At 45.8% G+C, this 14,691-nt stretch overlaps 1 protein-coding gene across 2 annotated transcripts in view; it reads right to left on the reverse strand.

Moving 5' to 3' along the window:
- The window catches only part of KAT6A (lysine acetyltransferase 6A), a 73,980-nt gene extending 60,005 nt beyond the window's left edge, over positions 1 to 13,975 (reverse strand). The window contains exons 1-2 of one of the 2 annotated variants that reach the window (XM_077931059.1): positions 13,830 to 13,975; positions 11,332 to 12,260 (exon numbers count right to left, since the gene is read on the reverse strand). In XM_077931059.1, the coding sequence (XP_077787185.1) occupies positions 11,332 to 11,934 (603 nt within the window). In that variant the 5' untranslated portion in view covers positions 11,935 to 12,260; positions 13,830 to 13,975. Of the gene's footprint in view, positions 1 to 11,331; positions 12,261 to 13,033; positions 13,368 to 13,829 lie in introns of those variants that run through there. The other variant, XM_077931060.1, reaches the window with a different exon arrangement.
- Positions 13,976 to 14,691: the final 716 nt, after the last annotated feature.

Consider the following 14,691-nt stretch of genomic DNA (forward strand, 5'->3'; position numbering starts at 1 on the left):
CATGGTTTAACCCCAAAGAAATGAGAGTGCCAGACCACCTCATCTGTCTCCTGAGAAATCTCTATGTGGGACAAGAAGCTACAGTTAGAACTGGATATGGAACAACTGATTGGTTCAAAAATGGGAAAGGAGTACAACAAGGCTGTATATTATCTCCCTGCTTATTCAACTTATATGCAGAATACATCATGCGAAAGGCTGGACTGGATGAATCCCAAGCCGGGATTAAGATTGCCGGAAGAAATATCAACAACCTCAGATATGCAGATGACACAACTTTGATGGCAAAAAGTGAGAAGGAATTAAAGAACCTCTTAATGAGGGTGAAAGAGGAGTGTGCAAAATATGGTCTGAAACTCAACATCAAAAAAACTAAAATCATAGCCACGGGCCCCATCACCTCCTGGCAAAAAGAAGGGGAAGAAATGGAAGCAGTAACAGATTTTACCTTCTTGGGCTCCATGATCACAGCAGATGGTGACAGCAGTCACGAAATTAAAAGACGCCTGCTTCTTGGGAGAAAAGTAATGACAAACCTAGACAGCATCTCACCTTGCAGACAAAGGTCCGTATAGTTAAAGCTATGGCTTTCCCAGTAGTGATGTATGGAAGTGAGAGCTGGACCACAAAGAAGGCTAATGGCCAGAGAATTGATGCTTTTGAATTGTGGTGCTGGAGGAGACTCTTGAGAGTTCCATGGACTGCAAAAAGTTCAAACCTATCCATTCTGAAGGAAATCAACCCTGAGTGCTCACTGGAAGGACAGATTCTGAAGCTGAGGCTCCAATACTTTGGCCACCTCATGAGAAGAGAAGACTCTCTGGGGAAAAACTCTGATGTTGGGTAAGATTGAGGGCACAAGGAGAAGGGGACGACAGAGGAAAAGATTGCTGGACAGGGTTATAGAAGCGACCAACATGAATTTGACGAAACTCTGGGAGGCAGTGGAAGACAGGAGTGCCTGGCATGTTCTGGTCCATGGGGTCACAAAGAGTCGGATACGACTAAATGACAACAAACCAGCAGGGAAGCAACCATGATTTGCGCTGTGAGTACCTGCACATTCATACTTGGCCATGGTTTGCCTGAGTGTTACATGTGAAAACCAGTGTTAGAAAAGCTATTTGCCACATGGCTCCTGAAACCTGGGTTATGAGAGCAAACAATAGAATGGCGAGTCACCATCCCCCCGATGCAGCAGCACTTCCTATTTATTTTTTCGTAGAGATTTCATTTGGTTCTTTTTGCAATTTGTGGTATTCTGAGGGTTGTAACCAGCCATAGCAAAACAGGTCTTACACAGAGCACATTGAGATTTAAGTTTAGGCAGTAACACTCGGTGAACTTTATGGCTGAGTGGGAATTTGAACCCAGGTCTCCCACATTCTAGTCCTACAGGCACTCTAACCACTACACTACACTGGCTCTCACTGGGGTGAACTATTTTCTTTCAAAATAAAAAAATCTTTCCAATAGCACCTTAGAGACCAACTACGGTAAGTTTGTTATTGGTATGAGCTTTCATGTGCGTGCACACTTCTTCAGATACACTGAAACAGAAGTCAACAGACCCTTATACAGTGGTACCTCGGGTTAAGTACTTAATTCGTTCCAGAGGTCCGTTCTTAACCTGAAACTGTTCTTAACCTGAAGCACCACTTTAGCTAATGGGGCCTCCAGCTGCTGCCGCCGCGCCGCCGAAGCACGATTTCTGTTCTCATCCTGAAGCAAAGTTCTTAACCTGAAGCACTATTTCTGGGTTAGCAGAGTCTGTAACCTGAAGCATCTGTAACCCGAGGTAGCACTGTATATAGTGAGAGGGTGGGGAGGGGTATTGATCAGAAGGGTGGTGGGAATGAGTGATTGGCTGATAGGTGTGGTAAACCTGTTGACCACTGTTAACGACTGCAATTGGTCTTAGAGGAAAAAGCCTACCTGTAACTATTTTCTTTCAGTTTGCAAAGTCACAGCTTCTGTGATAAGTGGAGCTACCAGTTAGGGATATTGTCTCACTCTGTCCATTCATGCCCACATAACGTGATTATTTTCAAAGTTCTAATGTTTTTATTACTGTAAGCAAAGCACTTCCTTGTGTAAATGGTAAAGGAGCACCTGTGCAAAAAAGTCCATTTCAAGATCCTTGGTATCTTTTAAGGTTTGGCCCCATTGCAAATTACTATAGCAGCTGTAGTGACTTAACTCCATGAGTGTAGATGAGAGGAAGTCTATGGGAAATGTTTGCACTTAAAAAAAGCTACCCTTCTTTATAAACATCTAGGATTTAGCATGAAAACCCTCATACATTTATACAAACCCTAAAATGTCATTTCTTCTGACATAAAAAATGGGATTTCCCTAAGAAAGACACTTTATTCACTTCCAGTAAAAAACCAACAACCAGTGCAAGTAATACTGACCTCTTGTAGTTTGAATTATAAATGTTGACAGGTCATTCTGAATCCCTTGCACTTAAAAGATCATACAATTCCACCCACACCTCTTTCTTCTATTTCTAAAAGATTATATTTTATAGAATATGCACCAGTTTAAAAGGCGTTCCCCACACCGCTGTTCTGTTTCTCCAAAGCTACTATCTTCCTCCCCACCCCACCCCCAGCTTCTTCACAGTTCATTTCGCACATTAAAAGGCTTCCTGGGGAGCAGGCAGAAAGGGAAGGCTTCAGTCCAAGGACAGTCACAAACCACAAGACTGGAAAGATCAACTTGGTCACTAGGTAGTGCTCCAGAGTTACAAAAACAACAACTGGCAACCGGTTAACTTTGAACACTGGTGGAAAAACGGTCCACTGTGCCTGATATCTGACAAATTTTACAAAAATACTGAAGAGAAGACCTATTTGAAGCAAGTTACAGCTACTCTCTACTAACTTGAACTATTACTTTAAATAATAGTTTAACTGTATTCCTGATGGCAAATTTTAAAATCAAAGTGTAGCATTAAGCTAAAACCTCTTATCAGTTTCATCAGGATAAAAAAGTATTTACCTAATGGTTCTGAAGACGTTAAATGGAAACTGCCTTACCACAATCCTAAAGCTGGCCAAAGTCTGGCTGAGCATCCTCAGGGCACAACTCAAGCACTTTTGCACTCAGAGGCCTAAAGTTCTATGGGTGCAGTTCTACTAGCAGAATTATGCCATCAGAAATAACAGGGAGTACCATATTGGCCTGAATATAAGCCGCACTTTTCCCCCAAATTCCAACGGTGAAAAGTTAAAGTGTGGCTTAAATTTGCGACCTTACAAAACCTGGCTTTTACGATATAGATATCGCTCCCCTCCCGTCCTGTCAGCAGCTCCTCCAGCCTCCCCCAAAGCTGGGTAGGAAAGAACACAGGGGAGGGGGACGACCTCTGGCACCGTGGCACGGCTCCCCCTCAGCCTGTAATGCTGCCAGGAATGCGGGAAGTGGCCCCCGCCAACACACCGGGAGCACGGGGAAGCGGCACCCACTCCACGCGTAGTCCCCCATCCTCCCCCCAAGGCCAGGAAAGGAGGAAGCGGAAAAGCAACCAACAATGTAGCAAGGCTCCCCCCCCCAGCCCAGTGTGCAGCCAAGAGCATGGGGCAAGCAGCGCCAGGAGTCCTCTCTAGTACCTGTAGAATTTTCTTCTACATTTGCCATTTATGGGTGTGAGTTCCTGTGGAAATTTAAGGGAGTGGCTTTTATTTGGGTACTGTCTCCCCCCCCTTGAATTTTAAAGGTGCAGCTTATTTGTGGGTACAGCTTATATTCGGGTCAATACGGTATGTCAAGGGTGTATGACAGGAGATCCAGATTCAAAGGCACAAAGTTCCCACACTCCAAAAGGATTTTAAAAAAACAAGCCCTGGAGCTGGTTTGGTGATTTTTTCTCACTGATGGCAAAAGGAGAGGAGAAATTTAAAAATTAAATCAGGAGAAAGGAAAATGGGCAGCGCCTCCACCACCCCTGGGCCCAAGCAAGCTAGGAAGGGCTTTGGAATTGACAGTTCTCCTTCAAATTATTTGCTAGCCACTGAACTTTCTCTGCTCACCTAGATGGTCACTTGGCACAGTGTGTTTGCCTCCATCACCCCTCACTTTCTATCACAAAATGAAGCCAGCAGACTTCCCTCCGACATCATTGCCTTCAGAATCTCCTCTGGCTCCCAGCAAAAAGAAAAGGAAAAGAAAAGCAAGCCACCAGCTGCATAGGTCGGCAGTAGTGAATTTGGAGTTTCACTCTACCTCTGGCACTGCAGGTATAGGAGGCAGAGATAAACAATATATGCAATTTGCACCTAGTCATAAGACTTTCACAAATCAAGAGTTTTGTATAAAATAAGGTATCTGCCAAAAGAAAGTCAAAACTAGGCACAACACGTTAACATTAAAATTTAAAAATTCTGAATTTTGCAAGCAGATCACATTACCCTCTAGAAATTTTGACCTTAAAAGTGTATGCAACCTTGAATAGTGTTCTCTCAAGAACACCCCCTATAATCAGCTGAAAGCAAAGAAGGGGGAAAAACTTGATATTTGTTGTTCCTCCTCACCCCCACCCCAAACTTCAGATTCCCATGGATAGTGGGTGCTATTGTTTCCAACTGAAATGAGATAAATGGGTATGGGTAGACCACGAAGGAGCCCAAACACATCTGGCCACATGGTTCTTCTCTGAGAATGGTCACAGCATCATCTCAAATGAGGTCACTGGGGAGACCCAGCGAGATGGACAGGGCACAAATAATAAAATTATGATGAGGATGATGAGGGTGATTATGATGGTGTCTTTTACAGGGATCACAAATTCAGATCCTGGGCAGCTCCTCCAGCAGTTTCTGTTGAGATCAAAAGTCAAACTTGACTTATTTAAAGTCCCACTTGTTCAACCGGCTCTATGACAGGGAACGTTAGAAACACTGCTGACTTGATATATCATTCACCTTTTTGCATTTGACACTTCTAGAGTGGTGGAGAAAGAATGAAATTGAAAGGCATAGGATAAACAATTGTACCCTTAAAATGTCAGACGGCAAAAAGCAAACTACTGAGAAGGCTGCATCACAGAAAACACAACACGCCCAAACCTCTGCACAATTTTCCACTGTTTCAAAACAGACTGCAACACTCAGGATACTACATAAACAGCATCCGAAATTAATTGGTCGCCAATTAAGTTTTTGCAACTCAAGAGCTCCACCTAGTGATCAAGGAGTCCTGTGCAATTTGTCTAAGTATATTTTTGGGGACGCGGGTAGCGCTGTGGGTAAAAGCCTCAGCGCCTAGGGCTTGCCGATCGAAAGGTCGGCGGTTCGAATCCCTGCGGCAGGGTGCGCTCCCGTTGCTCAGTCCCAGCGCCTGCCAACCTAGCAGTTCGAAAGCACTCCCGGGTGCAAGTAGATAAATAGGGACCGCTTACTGGCGGGAAGGTAAACGGCGTTTCCATGTGCAGCTCTGGCTCGCCAGAGCAGCGATGTCACGCTGGCCACGTGACCCGGAAGTGTCTGCGGACAGCGCTGGCACCCGGCCTCTTGAGTGAGATGGGCGCACAACCCCAGAGTCTGGCAAGACTGGCCCGTTCGGGCAGGGGTACCTTTACCTTTTTAGTCTGTATTTACCATAAGTTTTCAGTGCCAAGGAAATCCCTTACTATGATAAACAGGAGCAGAACTTGAGGAATCTCTCTAAAGCATAAGCATCTACAAAATAATTTCCTCCAAAGAATCCATGAATCAATAGCCATGGTTTTAAATAAAATAATACTTTCCTTGTATGAGAGCTATTCAATATTCAAAGTTGTCACAATATACCATAACTTCAGGTATTGCCCTATCCAAAGGTATCCAACAGCTATCAAGGTTTACCATGATTAAAATAATTCAGCTATATCCAAACAGGAATGTCAGGTGGGATTCTGTGGAACTAGAAAAACTGTGAGCTGGTAATTACATCACCCAACACAGACACAAGAAGTTTCACACAAATAACTTCCAAGTTCTTTTCTACACAACCAACACCCTAATTCAGCCACACCTAAAACTTGCAGTATGTACTTACTGTTGTACATAGAGTTTTACTTGCAATTATGCAAAATAGGTTCCTCTGCCATTTATTTTCATAAAGTACAAAGTATTTAAAAAGCCATCCTTTCCTTTAACTAGGCATTTTAACCAAGTAGTTAGATTAAAAAGACAAGAGTGGTTTCAGCCTTCAAGGCTACAGTGTGAACAAGTGCTTAAAATGTCAGAAGAAGCTAGACACCATATGAATGAACAAGGTTGTTATTCAAATAAATCCCTCGAAAACATTCAAGAACCACTACAGACAACATGTTCTCTGAAATGCTTAAGAGTATGGGGATTAGCATTACATTACTGGGAGACCATTGCTACAACATTTGTGAAGCCAGGGTTAAATCTTTGGGTCTTGATATTGAAAAGACTAGGAAAACAATTTATATAACTGGGGGGGGGGGGGGAGAGGGAGGTATTATATACTTTACAACTTATCAATAAGTCACCATAAGGATGTTATTTGACCGAGACCAGCCAGTGAATTGCAGGGCTCGGCACAGAGAGTTAAGCAAAGACCAGTGTGACTGAAATGTCTGTCCCACTCTATTTTGATGACTTCAACTTTTAGATTATCTTACTTTGGAGGGAATGTCTGTCTCTCAAAGCAATACCTTTTTGCTAACATATGCTGGAATGCCAAATGTTTTTATCCCTTTATATCAGGCAATCCTTTTAAGCACCGACATGGTGCACCTACAACAGCATAGTGAGAATTTAGAAATAAAGCTGGCAAGAATGTACAAAAACGTATTTCACTGTTGAAGTGGAAGTTAAATACCAGACAGCATGAAATATAATTTACTTAAATCTATGGCACCACCTTGTTGAGAGAAAAAAATCAATAAAGGGTTAGCATGCAGATTTGAAACTTAGAAGGGATTTAGACATAGTCAGTTGGAAAGCTTTAGAGACTCAGTTTGAAAGCTTTGCCAAATGCTCAAAAGAACTTTTGTGTGTGTGAATTTGTTCCCATGTTCAAAACCTAACCCCAGACAAGACATGTGATCTATTCTAGGTAAGCGCTATGCTCTCAACAGCCCCCTCCAAAGCATTTCTACTCAGAATTATTTCAGAACAGAATTCAACGGAATTTTTTATTTCTAGTAAGATGGCTTGAGATGACTACCTTAGAAGTTCAGCATACCTACCCGCCCTTCAGCTACCTCCCCTACATTAGCCACAACACTGCTATGTTAAACATGCAGCAACGGTCAGGATTTCCCATCAAGCAGTGGCTCTCTCATTTTCTCTCCAGCAGCTGCATTCCAGATATTTCAGGGGTGGGGGTGGGCGGAATGGACTCCACGTGACTCCCTCTGCGCCCAGAGGGAGCCTTGCAATCTTAGTACAGTCGTACCTTGGAAGTCAAACAGAATCCGTTCTGGAAGTCCGTTTGACTTCCAAAACGTTCGAAAACCAAATTGCAGCTTCTGGTTGGCTGAAAGAAGCATCAGAAGCCGCGGAAGCCCCATCGGACGTTCAGGTTCCCCAAAAAATTGTTTGCAAACAGGAACAATAACTTCCAGGTTTGTGGTGTTTGGGAGCCAAAACGTCCGAGTTCCAGGGCGTTCGGGATCCAAAGTATGACTGTAGTTACAAACAGAGAATCAACAACAAACAGAGGATCCAGCAACAGGGGCATCATTGTATCAGATCCTTTAATAGAAGGGACCAGCGTTCGAAACCAACCAGGCACCAGACGCGTTTTGCTACTGGTGTGGGTCCACTTGCAACTACATGGAGACCAGTTTAAAAACCTCTGCCTTAGTTCATATTTAATACCATTTCCATTTCCCCTGTGTGTGCTTTTTTCCTTTTTGAATACTAGGACAAGTGAATTGTAAGGGCAAGCTACAGTCAAGCAATGCAGTTGAGATCACAGAATCATAGAGTTGGAAGGGACTCTGAGGGTCATCTAGTCCAACCCCCTGGTGAACAGACATTCCATTGTGGCAACCACAACCTAGATTTAAGGTGCCATTTGGCACCTAGCCTATATATCTGAGCTTCTAACACCAGAAGGGATGTGTGTAAACAGGACATCAACCAAAAAGAGATTGCTAGAAGAGAATTCCTGATGAAATTCTCACATGCACCTTTATGAAATTAATGTTTTCTTCACATAAGTTGCCATAGGAAATGGAAATGGCCAACAGAATAGCGGATTCAAAATGCTGCTCAACCTTGAAACATACTGGGTAGACCTTGTATCACTCATTATTTCTCAGCCTCAGCTGCCAGACAATATTACAGTGGTACCTCTGGTTACGTACTTAATTCGTTCTGGAGGTCCGTTCTTAACCTGAGGTACCACTTTAGCTAATGGGGCCTCCCGCTACAGCCGCACCGCTGCTGCGCGATTTCTGTTCTCATCCTGAAGCAAAGTTCTTAACCCGAGGTACTATTTCTGGGTTAGCGGAGTCTGTAACCTGAAGCGTCTGTAACCTGAAGCATCTGTAACCCGAGGTACCACTGTATTATGGATGTAAAACTAGATAATCCCCTTCTACACCACTTCCTGCCAACCTAGCAGTTCGAAAGCACGTCAACGTGCAAGTAGATAAATAGGTACCGCTCCGGCAGGAAGGTAAATGGCATTTCCATGCACTGCTCTGGTTCGCCAGAAGCGGTTTAGTCATGCTGGCCACATGTACGCCGGCTCCCTTAGCCAGTAAAGTGAGGTGAGCACCGCAATCCCAGAGTCGTCCGCGACTGGACCTAACAGTCAGGGGTCCCTTTACCTTTACCTTACACCACCTTTACTCTTTGGAAGAAGGGTAATGTTTCCAAAAGGAATGGGTGCATTCATGAGAGTGGACAACCCATTACCACTGTAAGTCAGGAAGAATGCTCTCATGTCAAAAGCAACCCAAACTACTACAAATGAGATCAATAGGGAGAACAGCTACTATGACAAACTTTATAGACTTCCTCTGGCCTTCACCAATGCTACTTGCTACACTGGATCATGTAATATCTTTTTCCTGTATCCCAATATTTAAGATTTCCAAGATGACAAGTTTGTAGCATTACTGACTAACAGTTTTTACTCTATGTATCAACTGAGTTAGACAATGGTCACCATTGCTACCTTAGTAACGTATTCACATCACAACCACAGATTTCAAACTTTTATCTACCAAGACCAAATGAGGTTGGCAGACTATTTGAAACAGTCAACAAAATTAAGATTGACAGGACATTGTTTAAAAGTTATTGGTGCTACACTTTACTTTTCATTTGCAAATAACCAATGTCTGCTTCATTTCTAATGAAGTATCTCTTAATCCGAGGTACCATTGTATTTCTATACTTAAGATATATATAATATCTAAATCTTGTATAACTGCAATGTTCAACATGATTTTCCAAGCCCACAAAAGCTAGGAACAGGGGCTACTTTAAAGACAGAAACTTCCTGTCTTAGACGAATGACAATATGTGATATCAACAATAAATTATATGGTCACAGACCTGGCAATATAACTGATTCACAAAATCCCCAGCTTTTTCCTCATCCCATGTGCTAAATTCACTACAGTAAGTTACACATGGCAATCAAAGCTCTTAATCACATCACTGTCAAATAGGCATGCCAATGCTATTCTCACTCTATAGAAGGTGAACCAAGGCCAACAGCCAAATACTTGTCATCTAACCAGCTTGTGGCTTAGCAAGAATGTGAACTCTAGTCTGCCAGCTCTCTTCACTAGACATGTCACTGTCTGCCTTGTCATCCAAGATCAATTGGAATTACATTTATGGGCCCTTAGGTATCTCTAGACTTTCTAGTGTATACCAGCACTTAAAACTTTCAGCTGTTACTACCACATTGCATTCCCAGTAATCTAATCTTCCTCCCAATTAGGAGAAATGGTAGCTTAGGACTAGTTGATAGAATAAAGTACCTACCAGGTTTTTACTAGCAATAACAAATTTTGAGGAAGGAGGGGAAACAGTGCAACATAAAACTTGGTACACCATCAAAGAAAATAGTCAATTCAGAAAGTAAAACTACAACTTTGAAATTTTCTATGCTGGCAAGTGACCTGTTTCATCCAGCAGTCCAGAGACATGGTAATAGGAATGTAAGAAGGGCCTGCTGGATCAGGTCAATGGCTCCTCTAACCCAGCAACCTGCTCTCACAGTGACCAACCAGGGGAGCTGAGCATAAGAGCACTCTCAATAACAAGCATTGAGAAGCTTACTGCCTCTGAATCCATTTGAATCTATTTAGTGGCAAAGCAAGAAAGTAGAGCCCATTCTGAAGGAGCGAGTTGTAATATTAACTGAAAAGTCAGATGATACAGCATAAACAAAATAATTTCTAATGTTAGTTATCTTTCGGCTTTCCCAAACTTAGTATCAGGACAGGTGTTGATTTTAATGTAACAAATAAGAGGTCTCTATGATTATCACATTCTTTACATCAACAGCTACTCATTCTTTAACATACAAACCCCACCTTCCCATTTAAAATACACACCCATCCCATTTCCAAAGTTGCTTAAAAGCAGCTTCCCTCACTCTTTCCCAGTGAGGACAAAACGTGAGAGGACATGGAAGGTCTTAGCAATAAATTCAGTACTGTGTATTTGGGAAAGAAAGTATACTGAAGTTATGAGGTTTAGGATCCTAAACCTCATGTACATTATCTGGGAGAAGTTAAGATGAAGCATATCAACTCCACCCCAACTTAGCTGGCCTTATGTGAGTGTAAATAGCTTACCCAGCTCATGGACTTACACCGGCTGAAGGAAAGCCCTGCTGGGGAAAGTAACACCAGTGTACAGGGCAAAAGGGGGCATGTCAAGGGTGGGGAAAGCAGCTCATGGAGGAGGAGGAGGAGTTGGAGGAGGAGGAGGCGGAGGTATAAACTATGGTTTGCCGCATCCTCACTATCTTCATTCACTGGCCCTACAAACAGAGCTCAGTAACTTACACTGCCAAAAATGCAAGTGTAAATTTAATTCACCCATTGGAAGAGGATAAAAGCCCCCCACCAATCAGGAGCAGTTAACATGCAGCTTAAGGAGAGACACCACATATCTGTCTCCCTGCGAATCTGCCTGTTTAAAATTGATCTGCTCTCCTCCAAACAAAATACCCAATGCTTGGAAAGAATAATCTATGCACCATAAAATGCACAAGGCATATCAGCTCACACTCTTAGTTAACAAACCAACACATTTACAAGTTACTTTTGTAAAAGTAATGTGAAAGACAATCTGCCATTCAGCACCCAAGAGCTGGTTAGCAAGTGGTTCTTACCTTATCTTTTTCATGTGGAAGGAGAGATACTGGAGGAAGACAAGAAAGAGATTCACAGCTCTCTTTCCCATCTGCATTTGTGGCTGCTTTAGTATTGAGTTGGTACAGAGGTCCATCTTTAAGGAGTCGCCCATGGCCAATTGCCCGCTTGACAGCCAATCGCAGTTGCTGGTGAAAGGTGGAAGGGGCACTGCTTGCAAATAGAGCTGACACATCCTTCTGCCCTTTCAAAAAGCGTTCAATGTTCTTCAAGGATGAGCCACTGGACTCTGCCAAGCCCTCAACTGCCCGTTTAATCAGTTTATTCCAGTCCACGTTTGGTTTACCATCCAACTTTCCATGGTTTCGTGGTTTGGGAAGTGCTATTCGCCCAGGGTTATCAGGATCCTTATAGGAATTAAGTCCCTTATTGGAAACCTTTAATATGGTCCCATCTTTAACACTCAGTTCCAATTGCTCCAGAACCGTTTTTCGATCCAAACCATGGGACGAAGACACAGCATTGCATATCCTCTCTTCTGAAGGGCGCTGTTTTTGCTTCTTGACCTTTTTAATTGCCTCCAAAATCCACTCCGTGTACAACGGGTTAGCGAGTTTTACCATGATGAAGACTTTTGTATATCCATAGAGTCGTTATCCCTTATCCCTATACTGAAGGAGTTTCACAGAATGGGAAAACAGATGATCGGAGGATAGGGACCAGTTAACCATAGCATACACGTTGTTTGCCCCAAATTCCTTTTTCAAACATAAGATTTCCTATTTACCATTTAAAAATATATATCCTGTTAGGAACCAATTCATATTTTCCAATGCCCCCCCCTCCAAAAAAAGCAGCAGGTGTATCATACAGGTGAGACGAATTCAGCACATCTCATTCCAGCTCTTTACATTCCCAATCTGGTACACAAGTAAATAAAATGGTAAGCCTGAAAGAAAGAAAAAAGAGAAAACAGAGTTATTTGACTTTTTAACAAGCAGCTCCTAACTGTAAAGTTTTGCTAGCCCCTCAGCACAACAGCGCCAGCATAGCTGTGTTAAAAAAGGGAAATTTGTCCAAGAATATTTGGTCTAAAAAAAAATCTGAAAGCAATTAAAGATTTGGCATTTAAAATGGCAATGTATTGGGCCAATTCTTCAACAAGTCTGGACTTGAAGCAAAACACCATTTAGAAGGCACTAACCACCAAAAGAACTGAGGCAAAATCCTCCAAAGGTAGAGAAGAAAATCACACAGAAAACCCAGCTCATTCCATCTCATCACCCAGGAAAGAGACTTGCAGGATTACTACAAGAAAACAAGCTGGTTGGACAAGTCACCATCATTTGGGGGGAGAAAAAGGTAAGTTGGGAGGGGCAAAGGCAACTGCCTAACAAGAAAGCTGCAGAAGCCCATCTAGCCCAACCTTTCACAGCCGTCGGGCCAACCCAACACCTACATGAAGGTTGCAGCTAGGCTACTTTCTGAAGGTATACGACCCTACCACCTGCTCAAGCGGAGCATGGTTGGGGTCTGGTCAGGGCTTGAGTGGCAATCACATGTATCCCACCTCAGGCTCCAAGATGCAAGGGAACAAACTTTAAAACTCCCTAAACTTGCAAGGGATGCACAGAAGAACTATGGCGTAATGCACTGCACGCCTTGAGCCCAAAAATAAGCCAGAATGCCGCCTACCCTAACTTTACGGGATAAAGTTTTTACCCTCTTTAGAGTCCCTTTTTTGTTTTTAAGTTTGCAAGGGGCGCTCAGGTCTGAACACCGCAAGATCTGGGTGGCCGCGAAGCCTAAGGAAGCGCCGCGCATCTTCCGAAGTCGGGGAAAGGAAAAGTCGCTCGCATCCGTGCGTGTGTTTCAAAAAAGCAACAATAAACAACTGGCCGCCAGAGCGAGCGAGAAAAGGCGTTATGTAAGGAGAAGCAGCGGCGGCAGCGCAAGTTGGGTCCGGAGGCGGCGGGCCGTCTCCGTCCTCCGGCCGCTTCTCTCCTCTCGCACTTTCAGGCCCCGGGCAAGAAGGAGGCAGCGGGCCCAGCCGCCTCGCCCGCGGCGGGGTCCCCGACGGCGAAGCGCGGCCCAAGCCGAGGAGGCCTCGCCCGAGGCGGCCCGGATGCCAAGCGGCGGCGCTCCGGCCTCGCCGGCTAGGCCCGCCCGCCTGCTCGCTCTGGCGCCGCCGAGGCCGACTTGGCCTGCACCTGCCGCCGCCGGCGGGCGGGCGCCGAGGGAGGCAGGCAGGCAGGCAGGCAGGCAGGCGAGGCCGCGGCTGGGCCTGGCGCGGCGAGCCTGGGCCGGGCCGGAGCAGGCCGCGCCGGGCCTGGCGCGAGGAGCCCGCCCGATGCCCGCCCGCCCGCCCGCGCGCAGCCTCTCGCTCCCTCGGCTTCTCCCCGCCTCCGCCTCCTCCTGCTTCGCCTCTCGCCGCCGCTGCCCGGCTGGGAGCCGCCCCTCCGCCCGCCCGCCCTCGCCCTCCGCCCGCCGGAGAGGCGCCGCGGCCGCCGCTGCTTACCGGGGCCTACGCGAGGCGGAGCCCAGGAGCCTGAGGCCGGACGGCGGCGAAGACCCAAACTGACACGGCGGCCATCTTGGGTCCGGAGCTGGGCGGAGGGCGGCGCGGCGCGCAGCGGAACAGCCGAGGGGGCGGAGCCGCGCGGGGAGGGGAGCCGGGCCGCGGAAGGGCCCAGCCCGGGAGACGCAGGGCGCGTGCGCGCCGCCGCCGCCGGCGCCCAGAGACGCGCGGAGCCGGCCGGGCGAGGGACTGGGCGCCCGGCCGGGAAAGGGAAGCTACGGTTGCCAAGGGGAGGGCGCCGCTCGGGGACCCCAGTCGAAGGGGGGCTCTGCCCCGAGGAAGCCAGAGCCAGGGCCCCCCATCGCCAGACCTGAAGCCCTGCTTTTGGGGGGCGGGGGCGGGGGACGCAGATCCCTAAACATGTTTGAATCCGTAGGAAACCGAGAGCAGCCCTCAGCGTGGCCTGAAGGCATCTCCAGCCCGGCCTTCCTCGGAAGCGGCGCTCGCCGTGCAGGATCCATCCGCCCAGGGAAGAAGGCCTCTCGGAGCGCGTGCAGAGTGCATTGCCTTCTCTCTCCGCTGGGCAGACCACAGCCAAGCCCCGAAAAAGACGGAGCTGCTCAGGCAGGCTTCTAGCCCTCACTGCTGATTTTAGAAACTGAGCACTGGGAATAATCACCACCTCTTAATTTGTATTACTAATGTATTATTAGTAACTGCATAAATATGCCATGAAAGGGATACAGGCAAAGAAGCCACAGTTTTTGCTTGACTGTACAGTTTAAACAAAAAGAGCATTGAAAGGTAATAACTGACCTGTTTGTGTTTGTTAGCTGACCCAAGACAGCACTTTAAATTTGGG

This window comes from Podarcis muralis, chromosome 7 (assembly GCF_964188315.1).
Source record: "Podarcis muralis chromosome 7, rPodMur119.hap1.1, whole genome shotgun sequence".
Taxonomy (NCBI): domain Eukaryota; kingdom Metazoa; phylum Chordata; class Lepidosauria; order Squamata; family Lacertidae; genus Podarcis; species Podarcis muralis.